This window comes from Hoplias malabaricus, chromosome 3 (genome assembly GCF_029633855.1).
Source record: "Hoplias malabaricus isolate fHopMal1 chromosome 3, fHopMal1.hap1, whole genome shotgun sequence".
NCBI lineage: Eukaryota > Metazoa > Chordata > Actinopteri > Characiformes > Erythrinidae > Hoplias > Hoplias malabaricus.
Genome location: NC_089802.1, coordinates 47,549,804 through 47,575,850, shown reverse-complemented (window position 1 = coordinate 47,575,850; position 26,047 = coordinate 47,549,804). Strand labels below are relative to the sequence as shown.

General features: G+C 38.2%; 1 protein-coding gene across 4 annotated transcripts in view; it reads left to right on the top strand.

Annotated features, from left to right (window-relative positions):
- Positions 1-26,047, top strand: part of LOC136691560 (membrane-associated guanylate kinase, WW and PDZ domain-containing protein 3) — a 112,521-nt gene that overhangs the window by 69,075 nt on the left and 17,399 nt on the right. For all 4 annotated transcript variants that reach the window (XM_066664132.1, XM_066664131.1, XM_066664134.1 and 1 more), the window contains exons 2-8: positions 3,235-3,351; positions 8,687-8,806; positions 13,039-13,245; positions 17,923-18,112; positions 21,143-21,222; positions 22,777-22,834; positions 23,452-23,564. In XM_066664132.1, coding sequence (XP_066520229.1) covers positions 3,235-3,351; positions 8,687-8,806; positions 13,039-13,245; positions 17,923-18,112; positions 21,143-21,222; positions 22,777-22,834; positions 23,452-23,564 — 885 coding nt within the window. The remainder of the gene's footprint in view (positions 1-3,234; positions 3,352-8,686; positions 8,807-13,038; positions 13,246-17,922; positions 18,113-21,142; positions 21,223-22,776; positions 22,835-23,451; positions 23,565-26,047) is intronic.

Sequence of the window (26,047 nt, the reverse complement as noted above, 5' to 3'; positions counted from 1 at the left end):
TCTGAAGCCGAATTCTTGCTTTGATTGGGTCTGCTGGATTGTCTGTAAGTATAGTGTTTAATCCTTTGTTTGGATATCATGCAATAGCAAAATAAAACATGTAGAAACCAAAGGCCAGTGAACTTTGATGTGCTTACTCTGATGTCATAAAAAGCAATACAGGCAAATCTGAGGATGTAGGGTAGATATGTCCTAGGATTTCATCCAGTATAGATATTGTATACAGCATGTTGTCAGAAAGTCTTGCTTCTCTAGTATAGCATTTATTCATCTCAGTGTGCGAACATTTCAGTGCATGGCCTGCATGGGGTTTGTGTTTCAGTGATTAAATATGTGGTAAGTAATTCGTAACATAATGTATTTTTACAGTACACACACAGGCACACTCTTCGGTCTAGTTCCAGTACTCCCACTGCATCTAGCTTGATCAAGAGCAAACCTCTCACCTTCACTCCTCTCTTAAAAATGCTCCCTCTCTCGCTCTGCCCTGGTCTAAAAGGGTTAGTTCACAGCTGGTCCCTGAGCTTTCAAAAAACCTGGGGGAGTGAAGACCTTCTGTCACTGTGTGTATGGGTGTTTGTGGGTGGACATTTTGGCATGCATGTGAGTACCTAGGAAAAAAGCAATAGCAATATGTGCTATTTGCAGACCTCTTCTGTTTTGCCGTAAAATTCACATTCACTTCTGAAGTGAGGAAATCCAATTCTTCACCTCAAAATCCCACAGATCTTTCCCAGACATGTTGCAATTAGCTTTGCATGCTTAAATTTGATCCTGGAGAAATTGGAAGGGGGACCTTTTGACAGTTTCCCTGCACCATGACACACACATGATGATCATGACTCATGTTGAACCAATGACAGTAGTGCACCTTATTTTATTTATTTATTTTTTTGACTTTGTAATTTGTGTCTCACCCTTGTCAGAACTGAAGAGATCACACTTAATGTTATCCTGGTTGCCAAATCCTTCTTAATTCACCAGTAATTCTGGCATGACACCTGTCTTTCGCTGCAGTGGTTGCGGCAGGCCGTGCCATATTTATGACAGGATTATATTGTACAAGGGGACAGAACTGCAGATTAAGAGAGAGAGAGAGAGAGAGGGACCCAGACTTGTTCTGAAGCTCCTTCCCCTTCTCTGTGTGTTTCCTATTCTCTGTGTGCTCTCACGCTTTTCTTTTTTTAACTCCCTCTTTTATCTTTTCTCCATCGTTGTCGGTTACTGCTCCCTCATCCCCCCAGCTTCATTATCCTTATCTCTCTTTCCTTTCTCTCTCCCTCTCTCTCTCTCTCTCTCTCTCTCTCTCTCTCACTACTCATCCATTCGTCTGCCTCTCTCATTCAAATTAATAATCCCCCCCCTTCTTTTTGCCTGCCAAAGCCCACAAACTTCTCCCATTTTTCTACTCTTCTTCCACTTTTGTGAACTCTGGTGGAGTTGTCACTTTGGAGTTTGGCAGAGGGAGAAGACACTGGAGACTTGGGGCTTTTTCAGACTTCTGTATGAATCCTTCATTGCATGTCACTCCTGAGACTTCACAGGTGCTTTTTGTCAGCGTTGTCGGCCTGTTTGAGAAATCCTTGCATCCTGAATCGAACAAGTGGAGCTAAATGGGACGTGTTCCAAGTCTTTTTGTGACTGCAAACTTGCGTTCCACATTGTGTTTGTATAGAAAACATCGCTCCAAGCAATCTCTTCAGTCTTAGCATTGATTGGCAGATGAAATAAGCTGTTTTTCCACACAGAAGTTAGTTTAAAAGAGAGTGATAATGTTAACAGACACATCCTTTGCTACATGTGCAGTTTTAACTTCCTTAAGCAAAAGATTGTAGATATCATAATTAGTGAAATCAGCTAATTTAATGTGCATTCACTGTGGATACAGTCATTAAAGTGTGCACACTCAGCTAATCACTAGAAAAGCCTGAAATTAAATGGGATATTCTGGAACAGCAACACGTGAGTTTTTGCCACTATGCCAAGTATTACATCATCAAGGGAACTGTGTTCTCTGGAGGAACGGCGCACCATCCAAACATACAGGATGAGTTGGAGTGGCATTTGTTATCCAGACTTAACCATGCAACATTGGTACCTGACAACACTAAGATCCCTCAAGGCTGAATGCCATCAAATCACAAAAACATTTTAAAGTCTTCTTGAGGGTGCTGAAGCTATTACTGCAGCAAAGTGGGATACACCGGAACTGTTTAATATTATAATTCTCAATGCCAATACTATAAGAATTCAATACACTTGTTTCATGCATTGGTTACACTGATACAATTCACTGCTACTGTAATGTTATGCTATGTAAATGCTATGTAACCCAGAGTTAGTACATGATTTACATGAAAGTACATGATTTAAATGGCTTTTTTCAGCCTGTGGAAGATAAAAAATGATAAGAGGATATGCAGAACAGTCTAACGCTCATCAAAGCTGTTTGAAACAAATGCAAAAGGGATTAGAACTAATTTTGGTTGTGTCCATTAGCAAAGGATAGGATATATCACTGAATGTCTGCCTGTTTAAATAAACACTTCACAGGGACAGAAAACCTGAAAGTATTGTTGTTTACCCCACTATAATTTTGCCACACAGTTTACAGTCAATAGGGGGGTGGTTATATCCTTTTCCCCAGTATTTAAAATTAAATGAACTCATTTCTGGTGGGGGATCTTGCACAATATCTGGCTTTATGGTTGTCAACTATTTGTTAAATATTCATGAATATTTCTCCCTACAGTTCCACAACAGCTGGCAGACCTCTTGAAACACAAAGCTTAAATTATTACAATCTGCTGTTAGTAATGCCTTGATGTAATGTTGTAATACAGTAAAGAAAGAAGCAGTAAACTTTATAGTTTAAAAGTTCTTTGCAATTAATATGTATTATACAAAGATCATTTGCACCAGTAATTAATAGTTCTATTTTTATTCTGCTTTTTTAATATATATTCATAGTTTATACATATATATATTAGTGTATGGATATATAAATGAAGCTCTACCAAATGAAGCACACCTTCTGACTTCAGTTCAGGTTTGTGTGGATGTTTTGGATACAAGCTTACAAATTGTGTACATACCGAGAAGGAAAGCTGAGGATAATCCATTCTCCTAAAAATCTCATATCTCTCTCTCTCTTTCTTTCTCTTTCACTTCTCTCTCTCTCTCTCTCTCTCTCTCTCTCTCTCTCTCTCTCTCTCTCTCTCTCTCTCTCTTCAGGCAAAGTGCTGAACACGGATTTGAGGCATTACCTCAGCCTGCAGTTCCAGAAAGGATCACTGGACCACAAACTGCAGCAAGTCATCCGAGACAACCTCTACCTGCGCACTATACCATGTAAAGCTGTCTCAAACACACACACATACAAACACACACACACACTTTCACTATCACACATTTATCCTCCTTGTCTATCTGCCAGTCTTTTCTTTATCTCCAGAGTCTCCACTCATTTGGCTGTCAAAGTGGAAGTGGCCATGTGTGTAGTGTGTCTGTATGTGTGGTGATGGAGAGAGTGCTAGTGCATCTCCTCAGGCTAAGACACTGCCGCTACTTCCGCTGACCGGCTGGAATATTCATTCAGCTCTTCCTTCCACTCTTAACAGCTGAATAAGGATGCTGTAGTCTTTCCAGGCTTATGAAGGATGGAGGGAGGGGTTCTGAGAAGTGTGGTTTTTAGTGATACTTTGAACTTTAAAGTCATATCCTGTGTTGAATTCTGAGAATTCTCTGATTTTTGAGTCCTCCAGTCTATAGAGCCTGTTTAGTATATTACATGGCTCATATAATCATGAGTTCTCCTCTTGTCTACGTGGGTTTCCTCCGGGTGCTCCAGTTTCCTCCCACAGTCCAAAAACACACATTGGTAGGTGGATTGGTGACTCAAATGTGTCCATAGGTGTGAGTGAATGTGTCGCCCTGTGAAGGACTGGCGCCCCCTCCAGGGTGTGATCCTGCCTTGCGCCCAGTGATTCTGGGTAGACTCTGGACCCACCGTGACCCTAAACTGGATAAGCGGTTACAGACTATGTATGAATGAATGATATAAACATCTTGAGAAAAATCTGCATTAAATTCAATATTAGAAGTGCTGTTATACTAAATATCAGCATGGCTTTTTATGAGTGGAAATGGAGCAGGACATGCAGATTTTGGGTACTGTTTATGGGCTTTTATTTACAATTTGATCATTTTTAAACTCAACCTGTGAGAATCTGCGGTGGAAAGAGAAACACGCTTCACTGCAGAACAAGTGGAGACAGTAGAATTGGTGTCCTGTCATAGGATATAATGACAATTTAAGTGGAATCCATTCTGCCATCTCAATGCAGCTTAAAGCCGCATATAGCGCTCCTTTTTAAACTCCGTCTTGTGTGATATTGCTTAATGAACGGATAATAGAACACTCCTCTAAAGCAGAGTAATACATGTGTAGTTAAAAGTCCCCAGTGCTGTTATACTTTATAAAAACACTCATGCAAAATCTCTTGCCATGTCAAATTTACTGGTCAGAACTGTTGTCTAAAACACATACTTAGTGTCTTGTCTTGTGGTTTTGGAACCCTAACCCTTGAGGAAAATAAAATAAATCACACTAAAATAAATGTATCCAAATCTGATATTGTGCATAATTCTAACATATTGACAAAATAATGAAATATTAATTTTAAATCTCATCAGACCATTTAGTGACATTTATGTCCGATGGATGAGGGCACTTTCAAAGAGACCACTATCATCAGGACAGAAACAAATGACAAAGGTGACCATTGAAAAACACTTTGTATTGATTTGCAGCAACTCTTCCCTCTAAAAAGAGAAATGGACTTACACTATGTCAGCAACACCCCACGTCCCCCCCATCCCACCCCCCCACCTCCATTCCATTTTATAACTGAACCACCGGACCCCTAAACTTGACCAATTTTGGAGAATATGTTGAAGGATGATTAATTAGATTTTTCTTTTATATCTGTGTAGATGCAGGGCTGAGCTCTCAAATGTTCATTTGTGTTTGTAACGATGAGGGATTTATGTTCTGCAGCTCTGTTTTTTCCCCTTAGATCTACACACAGATGTCACTGTTCCAATAGAGATGTTTGCCAGTTGAGCTTCCTCAAAATCAGTTTCTCTTTCAAAATGGCCTTTTTTCTGCCAGTCCTAGTTTTTCCATTAATTTCCCACCCATCTGTTTCATTAAAAATTTTAAAATAAAAAGCAATTAAGAAATGCCAAGGAATATAAATAAATGTGAGCACCTCCTATATCAGAACTGCCGTGTATTATTATGTATGTATTATTTAAGTATTTAAGTATTAAGTATTATTTAAGGGTTAAATTCTGCTACATAATTCAGTTTTACAAACGTGACGTTTACAACGTGAGTTGCATAAAGTTAAAACTGGAATTTGAATACTAAAAAGGATTGTTCGGGCCCTGATTCACAAGATTTTCTTCAAGTGATGAAGCATTGGCCATGTCCAGGACGCTCACACACAAACAAAAAAAGGAAGTGCAGTAAATGTATGATGGCTTTTACAAAATGTTTTTGAAAATTGTTTTTATTGTTTCAAAAGGCCAGCAACCAATGCCTATTCCTCTACTCTGCTGTTAGACGCAGTGCATATTTTCATTCCTTCTTCCTATCTCAACTTTCAGATTAATTGTGTCTTTTATCATCAAGAAGAGGCTAGTCCAGAGCCATAAAATTTGAACTATCCCATATATTACATATTCTGGTAGCAGAATATTTGATGGCGGCAGTGTTATTTCTGAATGCCTTGGTGCGAGTGAGACTGAAGAGTGAATTAATGACTGCTTGCCCAATGAGGATAAAGCACAGTGTTACTCTTTGATCTGTGTGCAAAATGAGCCGCACTGAGACAACCCAAATCAAATCAAATAAAACTTCATCGCATGCCAGCAATTTAAGCATAGCGTACTCTATTGCTGTCCTTAGGTCAATCTGTACATGGCCTACTTACAGTGCTTGACATCTTTCTTTCACTCTTACATTGCAGAGCTGTCTTCTGTCTCTCTCTCTCTCACACACACACACACACACACACAAACACCCACACACTGTGTTATGTATTCGTTTATTGTGCCATGTGGCCAGAATCCAGTTTAGCTGAGGTAGTACAACCTGAGAGAGAGACAGAGAGTTATAGGTTAGAAATGTATAGAGCAGAAGAATCAGCTGAAGTAGAATAAGAAAAGGCTTAGAGGAACTGAAGAGAGCGCCTCCGGTGGAGCACTTGATAAAAAGGTTTTAAAAGCTCCTCTGATGGAAGGAAAGAAAGAACAGCCCCAGGTGGTACTCAGCCTCCACACTTTACCCCTCCTTTCTGTTTTATCCTTGCCCTTTCTTCTTTTTTTGGTCGTAGTAAACATCCTTTGAAATAGGGGGCGGTAGCGAGGCAGTACTTGCAGTTCCACAGCAGCAATAACACAAGCATCATTTTAACCTTTTGATCTCTTTCTAAATGCATTGAATGTACTTCTTAGTGCTACTGTATCACAATTGCACTCAAAGGAGGGTGTAATTTAGTTTTTTTTTTTTTAATATCATTTACTTATAAGCTGAAGTCTAATTTCTTCAGGCACTTGACTTTGGCATTTCAATATTGAGAATCTAATGTAAATTTACCTCAAATGACAGCGAAGCCTGGTGGCATTTTCTAGCACCCACATGAACAGAGCTGAGAAATGTCAGCTCTTATTTTTGGCCTTTTATTCGAAAGAAATGCCACCCTCGGATGCGTTTCGTGTGCAGCTAAACAACCGACACTGTTCCAAAGTGGGTCCCAGAGGATGTTGCAGATACACACACACAGACACACACACACACACACACAGACACACACACATTCTATTTAATGTATCCACTTTCACATGTATCCTCACATAGATACTTGAGATGTAAATGTTAATCCAATGTTTGGACAATACCCTATGGAAGAGAAGGACAATACTTCATTATCAAATTTAACACAGTTATTTATGTTTAAGTGATTTGTAACTTTTTCTAACACAGCCAATGAACTGTGGAATTAGATTTGTGCTTCATGATCATAAGTAACATGGTATAAATATGTGCCTGAAATTTGGCAAAAGACTATATACATATCAGACATTATATGTACAAAATTTATAGCCACTTGCTCATGTCATTTTCTTCTGAAATCAGGAGTACTTAAACAGTCTTCCCTTTGCTACAGTCTCTACTCTTGAGGAAAGGCTTTAAATTAAATATTAAAATGTTGTAAGTATTTGATTGCCTTTAGCCACAAGGGCATTAGTGAAGTCAGCTACTGATGTTGGATGATGTAGTAATAGATCAAAAACTCTACAACTCATCACAGACCTCTCCAAAAATGTAGTTTGGTTGATTTGCAGGCCACTGCTCTGTAGAATTATTGCTTAATATATTTCAATGGAGATTAGTCAGGCTGTGTGTTCACATTTGTACCTTGTTGTCATCTGTGTATGCACATGAAATAGCTGAATTCACTGAAAATTCAAGTACAGCCTGTATATATTAATATATTTCCACTAGAAGGATCGTCCATTTACTGTACTTTTGGTCATACAGCACAAGCTCTAATAAGTGAGTTAGAATTGGAATTGCTTTATTTGGAGGGTTGGTCTTCAAAACAAATGCCTGTTTTGTAAGAGCACTCTTATAAAAGCTGAAAAAGCACTTCTAATGTGCACCTCATTTATATGCTTCCCAGTCGTTCTCTCCAGAGTGCTGCGAGATGTGACTATGCTTGACTAGCACTTCAGCCTCACAAGATGTTTCCTGACAATGGTGTAATACATGCTTGTTCTTCTGAGTTTAGCTAATTAAGCACATTCCAGAGCCTTCTTCATTCTCTCTCTCTCTCTCTCTCTCTCTCTCTCAAAGCTGCAAAGCTATCCATGTAAACTTTAAAACAAATAAGTTTATGGGTGTGTTTGTTTGTTTGTTTGTTTTTTCAACTAACATCCCCTCAGAGTGTTTTGTTTTATCTTCATACACACACTGTTTGTGCTGTATTTCCTAATGCCAAAAGACTAAACAACATTAATATTCCAGAGACATAATTCAAATCGTCTGGTTCTTTATCCAGTGATAACATATTTGAGTGTTTTTATGTATTCATTATTTTTTGAAAATATATCTGTATTGACCACTTGGAACAATTCTAAGGAAGCCCCTCCTCCCTTAGTTACTATTGCTATAAATGCTGTTTAAGACAAGAGAACCATTCCACCACCACTTTTCTCATTTCAGTTTGTGTTTAATCTGAGTGGATTTTTAAAGGAGGATGTGACATTTAGAGATGATTGGCTGGGAGTTGTGTAGCCAATATTAGCAAATAGTCAGTTGGAAAATAGAAACTCACTGAACAGCTTGAGCATACTTGGAAAAGACACAATCTAGAATATCATTAAATAAACGTACATGTACAGCATTTGACAGACTTAGCCATTGTTAGGATTCTTCCACAAGCAGGCAGTTAAACCCTAACCCTTTGCGCCCAAGTGTGTTATTAACCTACTCCACCAAACAATATACTTGAAATATATTGAAGAAATGTACATTGACAGGAATGGAATGTTGCCTAGTTTCTTTTGGATTTCTCCCAAAAGCAGCCCAGACTTACTGTGTGTACTTTACTTGCAGGTACAACTCGGCTGCCGAGAGAAGGGGAAGTTCCGGGAGTGGACTATAACTTCATCAGTGTGAACGATTTCAGGATCCTGGAGGAGAGTGGGCTGCTTCTGGAGAGTGGAACTTATGATGGTGAATACTACCGGCCAAAGGATTGTTTAAACAGTGTGGTTTGTGATGTGTAATGGTGATATTTTGTGGACATGTCAGAGCTCATTGATAAAATGCTATTGTTACACTGGCAAATTTGATACGGTTGTATAATAAGCACAGTGTGGTATATGGTACCTTCTATATATGTACACCACTGTGGAAACCTCCTTATAGCCAACAGCAAGTTCAGATGTTACAATTCGTCCTGACTAAGCTGAGGGATAGATTTAGCTTAGGAGACATTCTGCCAAAGATGGTGACTCTGCTAGTGTGAGATTACAGGGTGCAAACATGCTTTGCAGCGCTTTCAGCTGAACTGCTATAAAGCACACATAAAGACAGGGATAGGAGTAATCTGGCCACTGTAATGACATCAAACTTCGCTGGAGCTGCTTCACATATGCCTCGGGTCATATCACAGTACATAGGTCCTGTTTGGAGAAAAGGCAGACATTAGATTTCCGTATTTTTGACCAACTTGGAATAGTTGTCTTCGATGTTGCAGCACGAAATAAGCACTGGGACTAAATTAAGCCATTCTACATGAATGGTCCATAGCCCTCCCAATTGTTTGCCTGGTCAGGGTCGGGTTGCAGAATTTTTCATCCTTTTTCTAAAACAACTAGGGCTATATACAAAAGCAAAGTGAGATGTTTTCTCTGTAGTGTCTTTCGATGTGTCTGGATTAGAGAGAGAGAGAGAGAGAGAGAGAGAGAGAGTGGGAGGAAGGGGTTGAAAGATAAAGAGCACTGGAGTCAGACTGTGCTAGGCTAGTGGAGTTAATGCGGCCCCATGTTGCCTCTGTGGTCGAGACTGTGCCAAGGAAAGCCTGCTGGGACGGCCAGGCATGTCAGACAGACATGTCCATATGTGCCCATCCTCAGAGAAAAAGAAAGAGCGAGACAGGCACAGTCTCTAGTGTATACACACACACACACACACACATTTATACAACATATTCACAGTACAAAAGGCACATCAAATGCATATTCCATATGTATGGCATAGTTTTCCCTTGCCTTCATGTGGATAATTCTGCTGTTTTTAAGGGCGCAAATGAAGCCCTGCCATTAGCTTTGATTTCCAGGAGAGAGTATGCTCAGGCCAGCTCTGAAGTGGAATTAGCTTTGCTGTTTTGGACAAGTGGGGCATGCAAAATTAGTTCAAATACTACAACAATATGACTAGAATTGACTTTAGACAAATGGGCATTTTCATTGGGAATTCACATTTAGCACAAAGATTAGGTTTAAACTGTGGAGAGAAAACTTCCATTGTGATTAATTTTTTGTCTCTCTTTTACCCAGTGTGTGGATTGATTTTTGCCTTTGCTTGACTGGAGGTCTTTAATATATTTATATAGGAACTTGTGAAATAGCAAGTTGTTTCTGAGCAATAAAAATTGCAGCACATTGAAAAACAATAAAAATTGAATGTCTCAATGGGGCACTAGTCAACTGCTCTGTTTGCTGCAAAGTGATAATTACTGTGACATTGTCTGCATTTTAAATCTAGATATTTATAATATTCTAATCACCCTTTTAGCACAAAATATTTTTTATTGTTCCAATTCTTAATGTACAGCTTCATTCTGGTACTAAGTCTCAGAAAGCCGTACATTCTAATGCATGCACTTAAACAGAAATCTTGGCCAAAATGGAAAACGCGAACAGAAGATATTAGAATGAGATCAAATATCTATCGATACTGCTGGGATCTAACCACATCAGTGGGTAGCAGTCTTTTATTTAACAGCTATAGCACTGTTTTCATTGACCTTGGGAGAGAATTCAAAATGCTTGTATGACATCATCATGAATGGGAGTGCATGGATGATTAAAACAAAAATAATGCAGAATTGTTAATTCTGTCAAACTGATAAGACAAGGATGAAATGCTGCACTACTGAATATGGCATAACATAATAAATCATATTTTTAATTCTCAGCTTCTTTTAAGTTCCATCATGATTTATTAATTAGTCTCTAATCAATATAAAAAACTTTCCTGTCCTTTGTTAAAGTATATCAAGTGCCTTGGTGTTCCAAAGCCTCTTTTCTTTAGTCTTCATTCTATTGAGAGCCATGCATTTTATTTCCTTATTCGAACCATCATCTTTGTTATGCTCTGTGGGCGTGGAATAACCTTCAGCATCAGCCAAAATGTCAACAACATTAAGAAAACGCTGAGATGCCATACCTTTCATAGTCAGATTATACAGCTCCCTGCAGATTGATGACAAATTATACTATAAATCTACTCTGATGCCGAGCAGTGGTCACACCTTCATGTCTCACACACACAGAGGCGTGTGCTTGTTTGGAGATTAATCACAGATAGCCGGTAGTGACACAGGTTAGCTTAGCCGTTAGCTTGCTTCTAGCTATGACTATTCTAGATTTAAGTACACCTCTCCCTTAGTCAGTGCACTGTAAAGGATTTTTTCTGTCAGATCATTCATAATCCATCTGCATATTCAGGAGGAGGTGAAGGGAGTTATAGACAGTAATTAATTGGTGTTTTAAAAAGAGCATATCCTCCTGTGACTTCCATTCGTATTCTCTAATTAAGCTTTTTATATTATATGGTTCAAAGGAGTAGGTTTAATCAAACTGATGATTACAGAGATTGTTGTGTGGGAAACACAATTAAATATTTGACCTTAATCTACTGCTTTCCTTCACATTCACTAATTACATAAAGAGGAAACATGTTGGCATTTTTTTTGGGTGGAAGACAGCAAACAGATATCAACCACACCAAATCTGGATAATATGAATTAATCTGTGCATAATTTATGAAGGTTGAGCAGTTGATTTAAAGAGAGATTTCTTTTTATCCTTCAGAACGAATCCAATCATTCTGAGAGCGATTTTCTTGCCACATCAAGAGAGACTAATGAAACCACACACATGCACACACACATAAACACAAGCCACTGAATTAGAAAATCATTTAAGCACATTATACAGAGCTCCGATTGGATGCTTCATTCTTGGTTTGAATATTAATGAACTATTTTTTTGCATTAGAATAGAACATGGAAGATGGGGTTCATTACTGAATCCAATGGAGAGTGTAATTGCTATCACAGTGGCGCCAAAATGAACGGGTTTGATGTTTCATTCTACGCAGTGTATTGCCACTTTCATAAGCTCTGTTTGCAGCAATGAAAGAGCTGCAACTGAGTAGAGACAAAGAAGCTTTCTCTAAGCTCCTTTATTCTTCATGTTTCATTGTAGTTTTGAAATTGGTGAATGTTTATTATCTGAAAGAGTGCTGTACAGAGTGCAGGGGATTAGCTGGACTACTTTTTTCTGGTCTCTCTAGCTTCTTCCTTCAGCAATTTAATCTTTACAGAATCCTGTAGCCAGCAGTGACACTGACCGAGTTCTGATGCTTGTATGTGATTTACATTTTTTGTGTGCAGGTGAGATGGCCCGATACAGGGCAGGCATTTTCTTTGGCAGTGTGCCAAGTACCCAAGTCCCCATGGTTCAAATTCAGTGTGTAAAACCTGTAGTCCTTGAAAGAGTTCTCCAGTGTTTGTGCTGAGAGAGTTCAGCACCACAGTTGTAGGAGACAGAGGGCATTCCTCTAATACCATTTAGAAAAGGAGGGGTGCTGACTCAGTGTCCCCAGTGTTAGTGAACCAGGGGCTTTTAGCAGCCACTTTAGAAAACATATTGCATCATCCCCAGCACTTATTCAGCTGTGTGTGGGGTTCTGAGGAGGCACATTCAGGTCCAGAAAGTAAAAATTCTTCCCAGAATTGAGTTTCAGATGTTCAGATGTTTTAGGGTTTAACTTGATTAGAAAAACCAGGCTGTCGGAATGGTATCCCGGAGAAGAATTTTATATTACTTTTTACTTTAGCCACTTCTGGCTGAGTTAGTTTTTGGTAGAGCCAAGCTGCTCAACTTGCTCAACTGATAAAGCATCAGCAAATTGCTAAATGATTATGCTATGGCTCAATAAACACTGGAATTTATTACTAATTGTAATAGTAGTAGTGTAGCTTATATTTCTAAAGAATCTAATGGTCAGTATTATTTCCTGAGGACCATAATGTATAGATAAATCCAGTCCTTGTCTGCAGTTCATTTATATTTTCAATTCATAAAACTGTAACTCTGCTACATTTTTAATTACAGTATGATAATGCTATGATGATTAAATTTACTGTCTTTGCTGTTTTTGTTTTTCTTAAGGTAACTACTATGGCACACCCAAACCCCCTGCAGAGCCTAACTTGGTTCAGCCTGATCTGGTGGACCAGGTTTTGTTTGAGGAAGAGTTTGGTACAGAGGTACAGCGTAAACGCACCACTTCTGTCAGCAAGATGGATCGCAAGGACAGCGTTGTCCCTGAGGAAGAGGATGACGAAGAACGTCCAGCACTGCCCAATGGCCTTCAAGGTATGAAGATAGAGCTGGGTGTGTTGATTTGTGTGTGAACCCTAGGTTGTTGTCAGTCATGTAACTCCGGCAACGTGTGAAACCCAGATGGAGGGCAGGTTGTGATGAACAGAATGGCAGAGACTGAGGCCAGGAGTCAGTATTGAGCAGGTTCAGGTATATTACATGATAAATGTATAAACAGAAAGCCATAGCATGTTGGAAGTGATGTTTGTTTTTGAAAGTAATTATTAACTGAACTGTATGGTTAGCTGGTATCAAGGCAGTAACAACACCTCTTCCTCCCTGGACATCCTTTCACTCAAGAACACTAATTGACACTGAGACATTCTTTTTTTAACAGTTGGATTTACCTTGGTACGAAGGGGCTCCATGATGACTGTTGTGAGGATCTCTATTATTGTCTTGTGGAATAACAGAGCAACTTTTAACTTTAAAGCAAAGTTAATGTCACCATTGTTTACTTAATATAACGTTAGATCCAAGTGCATCACCATTGGAAACCCACAGTACTCATCATAGACCACACAATAAAATCAGCATTCCATTTCCACCTTAAATTGTGCGCCAGTTTCATACAGGCACCTGCTGCACTATTTAAGGTGGAACGAGAAACTGGCACATTAAAAGCTTACTTATGCAGTTGTAACAAGTAAGTATTGTATTTTGCTCAATTCTCTTGGTCCTGTGGCTATGCATTGGTGATTTAAAAAGTCTAAAACAAACATAATTACATTTGAAGAAGAAGGCTTTATTTAGCCTGGTCCTTACAGCAGACGGCAGCTCGCCATCGGTTTTTGTCAAGTATGTATTTTCAGAGCTATATTGTGGATATTGTTTGCTGGTCAGTAATCTTCAATACTTTATTAATTTTTATGTATTTAGACTGAAAGTGTTGTTGCAAATCATATGCAAATCAAACGTGTATCTAAATGTTGTTGCTGTTGAAAGAAAACCTGTATCTCCATTTTTTTTGTTGCTTTTTTACATTTACTACGTCATATAAAAATGCTCCAAAACACTTTGAATAAAATCTTTTTTCCCTGACTTCCATTGAAATTTAAGGTTTTTTTATTTGTTCGTATGTTTTTTCCTATAAAGTCGGTTTTTTGAAGATGCATGCTTTTCTTTGAACAGCGACAAGATATATATATATATATATCTAGAGACACCCACAATGTTATTAAAATGATATCGGAGGGAATTCTTTGACTTATACATACATTACAAACATTGAATTAGTATTTGGGCCTTATGAGTCATAAAATATTAATAGCAAAATCTCTATTATTGAGCAATGCTTCTTACAGGGGATATATGAACAAGTATGTAATCTGTTGTCATAACACTGTCAAGTCCTTGCCCATTTTGCCCTGAAGTAAGACAGTGCTAGGCTTTGAAATTACACATCCATTCCCTCTTAAATTTAACACTGTGTATGTAGAGTCCTTAATCCCTCTTGTCTTAAACTGCAGACTCCTTCACTTCCACTGAGAGAAACATGCCGTAGTGATCAGCACAGTGTTGTGTGTTCATTCTCAGAGGAGAGAACTGTCCTTGCTGTACTCAAGGAGAATCTGACACAGAGAGTGAGAGGTTTGTTTGCCTTTAGCCTGCCGCGACTAACACGCCGTGCCATTGAGACAGTGATAAACTCCTCCAGCCATGCGCTGTCCCTGAAGAACCGGGTTCTGCATTGGGATGGAATGATGCGATGGCAGAAGACAACGCTGATCATGTGCACTCAGTTATCAACTTCCTTCAGCAGAATTTCACCCTTCCTCAAAGGCAAGCTATGAGATTCACTGCGACAGGACTGTCCACACTGCGCAGATGAATACAATCTAGCGAGCCGAGGTAGTGATTTGAGCAGCTATTTTTACGCCGTCATATCTACAGCATTCATTCAACAAAATTTGATTGCTGTAGTAGCATCCAGCTGGCTGTGAGATTGAATACTGCACTGAGAAATTGTGTAAGAATTGTTGGCACTGTTTATCAATTACAAGAGTGGAAAGGGTACCTGTCAATCAAGCTAGCAATCCTTCTGCAAGCAGACCTAATTAGTCACACCAGATTCAGGCGCTGTTCCTCTCAGATCTGGATGTATTTCAGGTAATGTTCTTTAGGGAATTAAAAGGCATGGTCTGTGAGGCAGAACCCTGAATTACAAACAGCACAACTTTGATCTGCTGTATATGCATTTCGTTGTGCTTCGTACATAATCTTGTAACTCCAAATAACGTCACGATAGAAAGACAAATTTTTAATTAAACAATGTCTTATTTTCTGTCATTTTGGAACATTTCTGTTTTTTTATTCATCAAAACATTTTGCCACAAAAACATCTGTTAATTTAATATGAAAAAATGAAAAAGCAAAAAGATTTGTTGAGATAGCACAAATATAGGATACAGAAAAATCAAGCATATTATGCAGTATTACTGCAGTGTAAGCTGTGTCACCCCATATGGCCTCGCATATGTACACAAGGTGTATAATCTCAATATATAAATGTGTGAATATTGACCCTTTGACCTTTAACAGCTTCAAAGAATATGAAACATGAAATAAAAAGAGAGAGAGAGAAGGGGAGGGGGAGAGGGAGAGGGAGAGGGAGCTGGCCAATAGAGCTGTGAGAGCTATAACCGGATGCATTGTGTACACGTCCATCTTGATCTGCTTTGATCTACTGCACACAGTCCGTCTTAATGGACATCATAATGGAAGTCATCTTAATGGAAATCTATTGAAACAGTGGGAGGGGAAAAAAGTAGAGTATCTGTAAAGTAGGCATTGTTGCCATGGTACCAAGCAGAATATGCATGTCTTGCCTCTGGTCGGCAGGGCCCTTGAGTGTATTGCTATTGATTAATTTCTGGATCTCAGAGTGTCAGTACATTTGCATAGTTATGGATTGCTGTTGGGATTGGTTAATGTTCTTGTCACAGCCTTAGCTGAAACCAATGGAGAGGAAATAGCTGTTGAATATTCGCTGAAGCAAATAATCCCTTCACTTGCTTAGAAAGAAGTTGAATGAAGATGTCTTTGCCTTAGAGTATCTTAATATTTGCTTTGATGGCTTGTGCCACTTTTGGGATAAAAATAGAAGCTTTGACTGTGTTACTAAGGATGTGTGTGCACATACCCACACCAACACACACACACACACACACACACACACACACACACACACACACACATATCAATTAAATATACATGTATTATTTCTCACCCCTAAGAAAATACCATATTAAGCTAAAAATCACACAGATTCCTAAACAAAGTCCTTAATGTTTGGTTTCTGAGCCTTTATTACATGTTTTCAGGATACCTGGATTTACATTTTCTTAATCCACATGTTTTCAAAAAAAATTTTTACCCAGTTATTAGTCGTTGCAAGTTCCATCTGTCAGTGAGTCTCCCCCAAACATACACAATGCCACCAGTCCCTGGAGTGGGGAGCATCCTTTGAGGCGAATGCAATCGACCCACCACTTCTTTCTGAACTGCTGCTAATGCAATGCCATCAAATATCCTAACACACCAGAAGATAACACATGAGCACTGGTGCACCCCGTGTCATCACAGATTCTGCTATTACAGTTTTTGTACTTTTAGTTGAAAGACTGAAATGTCTTTTTTCACCTTGGGAACCTAGAATATATATAGTTTTATACAATGTCTTTGGGAATCATTTCTTTTCATTATGTAGGAACTAGGGTGAAAGACATGTTTTGGTCCTTAATATGAAATGTGCTCTATAAATATATTTTACTTTCTTACTTATACCTTTATATTCTCCTGCTTATAGTGGAATGTTTCATAATGTGTAATTTCTATCAATTGTTTTGGAGTTTATTCCATACATTTAAAAGTACAAAAGACAAAAAGTATTTTATCTAATTTGTTTATATTTACAAAATGCAGTCAAGTTGGTCAGTGACATAGGAAATATTGTCTTTGTACATTTGTCTGTTAAATAATGCTACAAATCACATATTGTTGTTTTTATTGTGTTTTACAAGCTGTCCCAGTGGGGTTTTTTATTTGCCTTTGCCATTCCTTTTCATCAAGCACGTGGACTATCTTTTATCTAATCTCTTCTGAAATGTCTGTGGAAAATGAATAACCCATAATGAATGTGTGTTTTTTTCTAGAAATTAAATAAAAAATGGTTTGTTTGTGATTTTGCACAACAGAGTATATATAAAAAAAACTCGTGGCAAGTGGTAGAGTTTGGAGCAGTTATGTACATACATAAAATATGTAAATACAACTTTTTCCCAACACATATGTAAATAAATATTGGTATGTGGCTTTTGCTAAGTACTGTACATCCTTATGTAGCTACTCAACTATATACTGCTTTACCTTGCCACATTATATTAAATATATAATCCATGCACATGTCAACAATATATAACTTGGCAAGGTTTTGTGTATTTCTTTTTCCACTCAGGAGGGCTGTGTGTGCTCGCAATGTCTTTCTTGGGAATGCAGGGACATGTTTGTCTTTTCTTTACCTCTTTTCACAAGTGAAACCAGAATAGATGTTGTCTGTCTTCCAGTCTATCCTAACATGCAAATCACTCCCCCACCTTTGTGTAGTGCTTTGCATCATGTCATAAGTCTCATGTGGCTCTTTCTCTCGCTCTCTCTTTCTCTCTCATTCAGAGGGAAGTGAAGAGTGGAGGAGGCCAGTACCCAGTTACACACAATCCAACAGCAGCAGCAGTGGTGGAGTTCGTGGAGGTGGTGGAGAGCTTCGTACCTGGAGTTCTCTACCCAGAGACGACAGTCTTGAACCACTGCCGTATAACTGGGAGATGGCCTACACTGAAACGGGAATGGTCTACTTCATAGAGTAAGTTTCTTTTATAATAACATCGAAATCCTTTTTAACAGACATCATTCCACATTATAATACCACAGTACAGTCTTGCAGTCTCTCGTTAATTTTCAATGTCTGACATTAGGTTTATTTTTTTGCTTGTTATCTCTATATTAAGTCATCTCTGGACTGCATTCATAAATTTCATTTTACATAATTACTTCACAGAATAAATGCTCAAGATGCATTCTCACCATAGCACTTTGCCCTCTATGAAAGCTCAGCTGCGTTCTTTTATAAGCAGTCTGACAGACTGATGGTGTGTTTTGAGCCAGTGTACATATTTACCAGTTTTGGATTCATTATCATATAATAAGTATTTATTTCTCCCCTATATATTTAAATCCACTCATATACATAGTTATAGCAAGGTGAGTCTCACATTGACACTCAGGTTTATCAAGCTCCTCTGCACTGGGATGCATTAAATACATTTGGGATGAGCTGGAGTGGTATGTATTAGCCAAAACTAGTTATCCAACATCTGTGCCTGATTTATGTTGTCATTAAAAACCATCAGGTCCTTACAGCAATGTTCCAACATGTAGAGTCAAGCATTCCCAGATTCCCAAGAGTAGAGGCTTTTACTGCAGCAAAGGGAAGACAAACACCCTTTCAGTTCAGGAGGATTATTGGATGAGAATGTGTCCACAGCCTTTGGCCATATAGTCTGTATTGATATACTAGAGGTTCTTTGCCAGACAGTTGGAGACATGTTTAGTGCTGTGTAATAGTTACTCTATTTCCATAATACAGTGTCCCAGTTTTCTAGTTATTTTGGCCATATCTTGCAATTTTATCATAAATAGTAATTCATTATGCTGTAATTCACTATGTATGTTTGACCAAAAAAATATGTAAATTACCAGGGGCTTTTTAAACACATTTAGTGTTGTCTCATGAACAAATCTTTGCTGATTACTAGCAAACTCTTCTATATAAAATATTTTTGGAAACCCCTGGGTTTCGTCACACATTTCCATTAAGTTAACTACCAGGTTTCTCTTTACAAAAGACCTCTTACAGTTCTGGTCCTTTTGGCACCCTTGCATTTCAGGTATATCATTTATTACCCTTCCGACCTAAGCAGAAATGTAACAATTCTGTCAGACTGTTTGAAGTCTTGCAATAACAAAAATATATAATTAATGTTCCTTTTCCTTTCCACATAAGAAAAGAGATACTTTATTGTAGCAATCTATAAGATTCTTGCACTTCTCTTTTTGTAGTTGTTTCCACACACTGTGATCAAGCTGGTTCCACTCTTAAATGTTGGAGTTGTATTACCAGTAGCAAAATTCAATTATTTCCAAAGGTTTCCGGGTTACCAGTTCATTTTATTACTCTTTTTTTAATCGTGCTCAGTGAATTTCAATGTGAGATGTTGGTCATTGTTTCCTGAAAGACTTGCTACCTTCTGACAATGGGTAGCATATTTTGCCTGAAAATTCCTTGGTAATCCTTGAGATTACAATATGTTCAATCCAGCATAGAAGAACAGCAGCACCATACCTCCGAAATATATGACGGCAGGTATGGTGTTCTTTTAATTAATGTTCAGCTTATTATTGCCTTTCTTTTTGACTGTGTATGTTGTCTTGGGTTATTTGTGTGTATTTGAGCTTTTTATGTTTGTCCTTCCATATTAAGGTCGATTGTGGTTTACATCCAAGGAGCCCCTTATTCCATATCAGGTGGCACATCAGTCCCTATCACTCCAGCTCATCTTTAAACTGATTGGATATTATATGTGGTGTTTTCTTCAACAGTTTACCACAGACTTTGCAGATATTTATGTTTGGAAATGAAGCCCACTTTGACTGCCTCAGATCACTGTCTTATCCTTGTCATAATCAAAACAAACAGGGATGGAAAATAATGTCGTCATTCATTGGTTAATTTAATTTAATTCTTGTAATATTGCAGGTGAGTATACGTTCACAGCCAATGAGAAGCTAGCTAAACTTATCTGAATAGTTCAAGGCTGTAATAATATTTATGACAAGTTTTCGGTTTTTATTCTAGTACCAAACTTACCTTTTACATTTTAGATTCTGTGCATCAAACAACTATCTGTAAAGAGAACAAAACTATTTCTCTGCCCCATTTTTGTCCAGAAGATATTGTGCATTGTATGTAAGATTGCAAATGTGCCAGTAATGTTGACCAGATCTGTTCTGTGGTAACATGGCCAGACAGGTATGGTCCATAGACGCTGTGTATTTGCTGTATGTCTATGAACCTATGGCCTGGGAATATGAAGCTTAAACACTAAATGTAAAAGTGAAATACAAACCAATTCTATCCTCCAGTGGTCCAATTCCTTGGTAGACACTTAAATGTAATACAATGGGTCTTTTGTGCAGCATTTTAACAAGAACAGGGATACTTATGTACATATTTTGCATGCTCACACAAGATAATTGGTATTATGTGTTAGCTTTAGTACCCAGCAATCTGCTTATGTCCCCAGCAGCAAAGGAGACTGTAGGTCACATCCTGTTCCAGCTGGCTTCTGTGGTTTCAGAGACAGCGGAAGCTCCATTATTTAGTTAGTGCTTTTGCTTTCTTTTTTTGGGATCTTGTCTTGGCTGAGAACAGTAGACTGAAGCAGAGTAGCAGTCAGAGAGCAGGAGTAAATATAGCTCATGCTGTGGCCTAGATGCTCTTTAGAGAACTGTGAGTCAAGTGTGTGTGTGTGTGTGTGTGTGTGTGTGTGTGTGCGCGTGTGTGCGCGTGCATGCATGTGCATGGCATAAATATTTCCTAACATTTAAAACTGAAACATTTGGTAGTTTACTAAATGATAGTAAGTAATATTATTGGTGATATACATAGTAGGATTTGATGCACTCTAATAATACCCACAATTAATCATGTGCTAATTTTTTATTTTATTTTATTATTGGAATAATATCTCTGTGAGCCCATTAATTAGACGACTGATGGCCTAACACTGAATATTTATAATATGGTTAATATTTTAACCTCCTTGTTTTACAGCCATAACACAAAGTCTACAACGTGGCTGGACCCTCGTCTTGCCAAAAAAGCCAAACCTCCTGAAAAATGTGAGGATGGAGGTAAGTCGGTATCAAGTTTGTCAGCTTTTTGTCTACCACTATACAACCCAGCATAACCTCAGTAATAACACTCTTACCAGCCAGCAGGATCTAACACACACACACACATACACACACACACACACACACACACACATGCACATACTCAGCAGACTGCACTCAAACAGATTTCATAACAGTTTCCCTTTAGAACACACTCAGCTTTTCAGTTTGACCAGCATGAACACACACACACACACACTCTCTCTCTCACACACACACACACACACTCACGCACACACACTCACTCACCCAAACACATGTTTTTGGTTTTGCTGGAATATGCGTGTGTCAGCAAAATTTGTGATTGTATGTCTCTAGTAATGGAAGTTCAAAGCCATTTAGACAGCTCACTAGTGTACAGTCCCTATTAATTCTGTAGAGCTTTTTGTGTGTGTGTGTTTGTGTGGATGAGAGTTTTAAGCGCTGTCTAGCATGAACAGATTTTTTTTTTCCTCATTAGTTCATTAGGGCATAACATGCGTTCAGCATACACACGCACATACACACACACACACACAAACACACACACACACACACAGACACACAAATATGGGAAGGCAAACACACATGCACTTGAACACATGTTCGTTCTTTTCATACGTAACACATTCTTACAGGGAGCTGGGTGATGGTTTGCTGAGAGGCTGCAGCCCCCACGGACTCTGAAATTTGCAGCGGTTAAAACATGAATAAAAAAATGTAGCTTTTTTAAGATATATGGGTCAAAGCCTGTCCATTTGTTGGCAGCATCCTTAGGCAGTTATTTCCACTTGTCCAATACCAGGCTCATATCTCTCTGAAAGGAGGGAGACCTTTCAACCTGAAACGCAAAGCCACATTAAACTCTAACAAAAGAATTCACAGAGAGTTTGTAGGGCTTGGCTCAAATAAAGAACAAACACATGGTTTTAGAGTTTATTCTGTCTACTTTCTCTCACAATGTTTCAACAAGAACAGAGGGCTTTTTCCCACCTATGGAATTCTCAGTTAGCCATTTGGCAGTTTTAATAAAGGGCAGGACATGTGCAGTAAACAGCCCTTCATTATAATGTTATATAATGTTTTTATTTTGTATGTAATGATTTATTTTTATATTTTAAAAATCTGTTGTACTCAAGTGCAATATCTTGTTTATTTTCCATTGCTTCCCTCTATAACAATTGGGCTATTTAGGGATTAGTCACTAAAACCCTGGCATGAGTCCGGAATAAGAGTTTACAGCTCTAGGCTGGTTCTGTTCCCTAAACAAGGCTGATAGCTGTTTTCTGATAACGTGATGTCCACGGCTGAATCTCATTTGAATAATAATTGTCCAGAATATGACAGAGGAAGGTATGCATTGATGAGTGTGTCTGTGCCTATGCGGTCTTGTTCATAAAGTCTACATTAGCGTGAAGCTGCACGGATGCACAGAGACGTATTGTTAAGCTCCTGTGTGTTTTTGTTTCTGTTTGTGTGTGTGTATCTGGATTGGATGGGTGTGTGCTTGAACACACTGTATCTGTTCTACAGAGCTTCCATATGGCTGGGAGGAGATTGAAGACCCACAGTACGGCACATACTATGTAGAGTAAGCAATACACCCCTTCTACTTCTTTATTTCTCATTCAAACCTTCACAGAGGCCAGCACTATAACAGGTACCAGGAAAGTGTGGAGATGAACGCTGAAGTATCCCTTAGAATATGACTATTATTATATATGGGGAAAAAAGAGAATAAAATAACACAAAAAATGTCTGTCTAGAAGTGATGTTTTCCAGGAACATTGAGAAACAAAGTAACAAAGTTTATAGGGTCCAGGTCAGCCTTTACTCCAGTGATTCTTCATGTAATGAAACAGCCATTTGTCTGACACCTAGTGGTCTGGATGTTTTGTGCAATTTTAAATTGTCTGCCCCCATGTGGGTCACCCATTTAGTGGAGAATAATCTAATACAGTCGGGGATTAAAAAGCAGTTTGCATTGCATTTGACTTTTACAGCTTTAGAGCACTTTGAACAAAACCAGATGTAGAAAGCGCTCTATACATAAAACTGAATTGAATTTTTAGAATAAACCAATAATTTAATGATTATTGCATATTGCTTGTTTATTGCTTAATGCCATGTATCCTAAAAGCTCTTTTTCGGAATTAGTTTCAGAGAAAATCTAACAGAATATTGTCTTACCTCTGTTTTCACGTGCAGTCACATAAACCAAAGAACCCAGTTTGAGAACCCCGTTTTGGAAGCAAAGAGAAAACTCGGGCAGGAGACTGCAGTAGCAACTCAGAGCCAAAAGGGGGCAGCACCTCCTGCAGGTATGAGTATCCCCACTTACAGACATAAGTATTTACTCGCTAGAGTAAAAAGAACACTTGCTCTGTGTAGATTCTTAGTCTCCCCTCTTTGAATAATATGAACTGAATTAGGTGTTACGCTCTTTACAGTGTAAGGAGATGTGTTTCATTATGAAGCAGTACACAGTCTGAAGAAAAAATAATTTATGTGTTTTTACAATTAACATGCATTTGTCCCTTTGAATACTATTGTGCCTACATCTGTAGAAAATTCTAACAAAAATAAGGTGGATATTCAGTAAAATGTTATATTTACATTTGTAAGGCTTTTGAAAAATGTAGGAAAAATACACAAAAAAATAAAGAAAGAACATTGTATTACGTCTTTCACCTTTTAGCAAAAAAAAAAAAACATCAGAAAGTTTGATGTTTTCTCTGAAATTTTCTACCTTTATTGACTGTGCTTGGTAATATCTTCTACACAGTGTGTAGGAACAGGTGTATTTCTTCCATGACATTTCAGAAATGTGAAAACATTGACTTATCATCAAACTATAACCTCAGTTTTAAAAAAAACAACAACAACAAAAAAAATAGGTTCTTTATTTTGGTTATATTTTTTGGTAATTTTAAATTTCACTGTGACGAAGGGAAGGGTTTGTGTGAGTATGTGAAGAATAAAGAGCACTGACTTTGCGGCTGTCCTCAAGTGTATAAATTAAAGATCATTGCATTTGAGTGAATGCATTATAGATTGTAAAAGAGCTCAAGAAGAATGGACTGAAGGAAAAGGACAGCCCCCATGTCACGGTATTCCTTCACCCTTTCCCACACACACATATCCATGCGCACACACACACACACACACACCACTCACTCTTTGTTTAAAACACTTTTTCAAGTTCATTCCTGCCTGTCATATCCGCTCTTCTGAAGCAGAGACAGAAATGTTACTCACCATGTACATCATCTACAGTCACACAGCACATCTCTTCAGAAGTGGAGGTGAAGATTCATTCTTCATCATTTATCATTTAATTGCGTTAAAAGGGTCGGGATGACAGCATGGAGTCATGGGTTTTCCATTCAATGGTTGAGTGAAAGAGACTTAGTTTTCCGTTTACATCTGGTTTCCATGGCCGTGCTAGAACAGAACCCAGCCCATTTCACAGCTTAACACAGAGACATATGGAACATTTTCATATGATTTAACATTCCTGAGAATATTATTATCCTTTACAAATATGCCATATCTTCAGTGTCCAATGAAAAACATGCTTCTCCAATATAGAAGCTGTTGATCCATATGGATTTTGATTTGGCCAACCACCCATATCCATTCTGAGAAAAGAAAACACACACACACACACACAATTATGGCACACAGGATTTAGTAATAATTCATTGTCCTTGTCAAGCAGTATTTTTTTTTTTTAGTTTTTAGCTCCACTGAGCAGTTGTTTTCCCCATTCAAATGAAACATCTGTTGCAACTTTTTTCACATATGAATTATAATGTGAACTTAAAATGCAAATATAGAAAAGCCAAACAATAAAACAATGATTATTAGGTATCAGGATTACTCATAACAAGGTGTTAATTATCTATTATTATTATCAACCGAAAGATTTAAAATCATTATCATATATTACCATACAACAACACTTTACGAAATGCCCTTCACTGAAGGGCATTTCGTAAAGTTAAAAATGGTGTGTGACCAGCTGTTGTTGTCTCCTTCTGCATTTTTAACCATACAAACAGCGTCACTCTCAATGCAGCTTGGGGAAATGTGTGGAGAGTGAAAGAGAGAGAGAGAAATTTTTTATTTCTTGAAACAGTGTTTGAAAGCTTCAGCTCTTTTTACAACTGTCATTAAAACAGCAGCATTCCAGTTCTTTTATACACACACACACACACACACACACACACACACTTACACTCACAACCTTATACACTTTGATTCAACATGAGCTCCTATCACCAATGCAGGAGTGCATAATTTTCATTGTCTATACATTATTTCTCTCTTATGTGATCTGACTACACTTGCAGTCTTAGGCACAAAAACTGACCTCTGCTACTTCAAAGGTGGCAAAGGGAATACCAGAGTGGATGGTTAGCGGAGCTGGTCTGTATCTATATGTGTGTTTTTCACTACGAATTTACACCTGAACCCTGAAATTTACACCTTAACTGTTGCTGAAGGTTCAGAATTTTCCATCAGTTAACACAGGATTCTAAGAAGCACCATCTGTAGTGATGGAGAAATTACAGGGTTTGGGATGTGGCTTGTTGTTTGGGTCTGTGTGGTTGTTGGTAATGTGTGTTCTCATTTGCAGTGTCATGCAGAGATGCATTATAATGGATTTGTTCATTACCACAACTAGATGAAATGCATTTTTTGTTTGTTTATGTGTCTGTCAAGCATAAATAATATGCCACCATAATCAGACAGGGACTCTATGAATGATCTATGCTCTCTCTCTCTCTCTCTCTCTCTC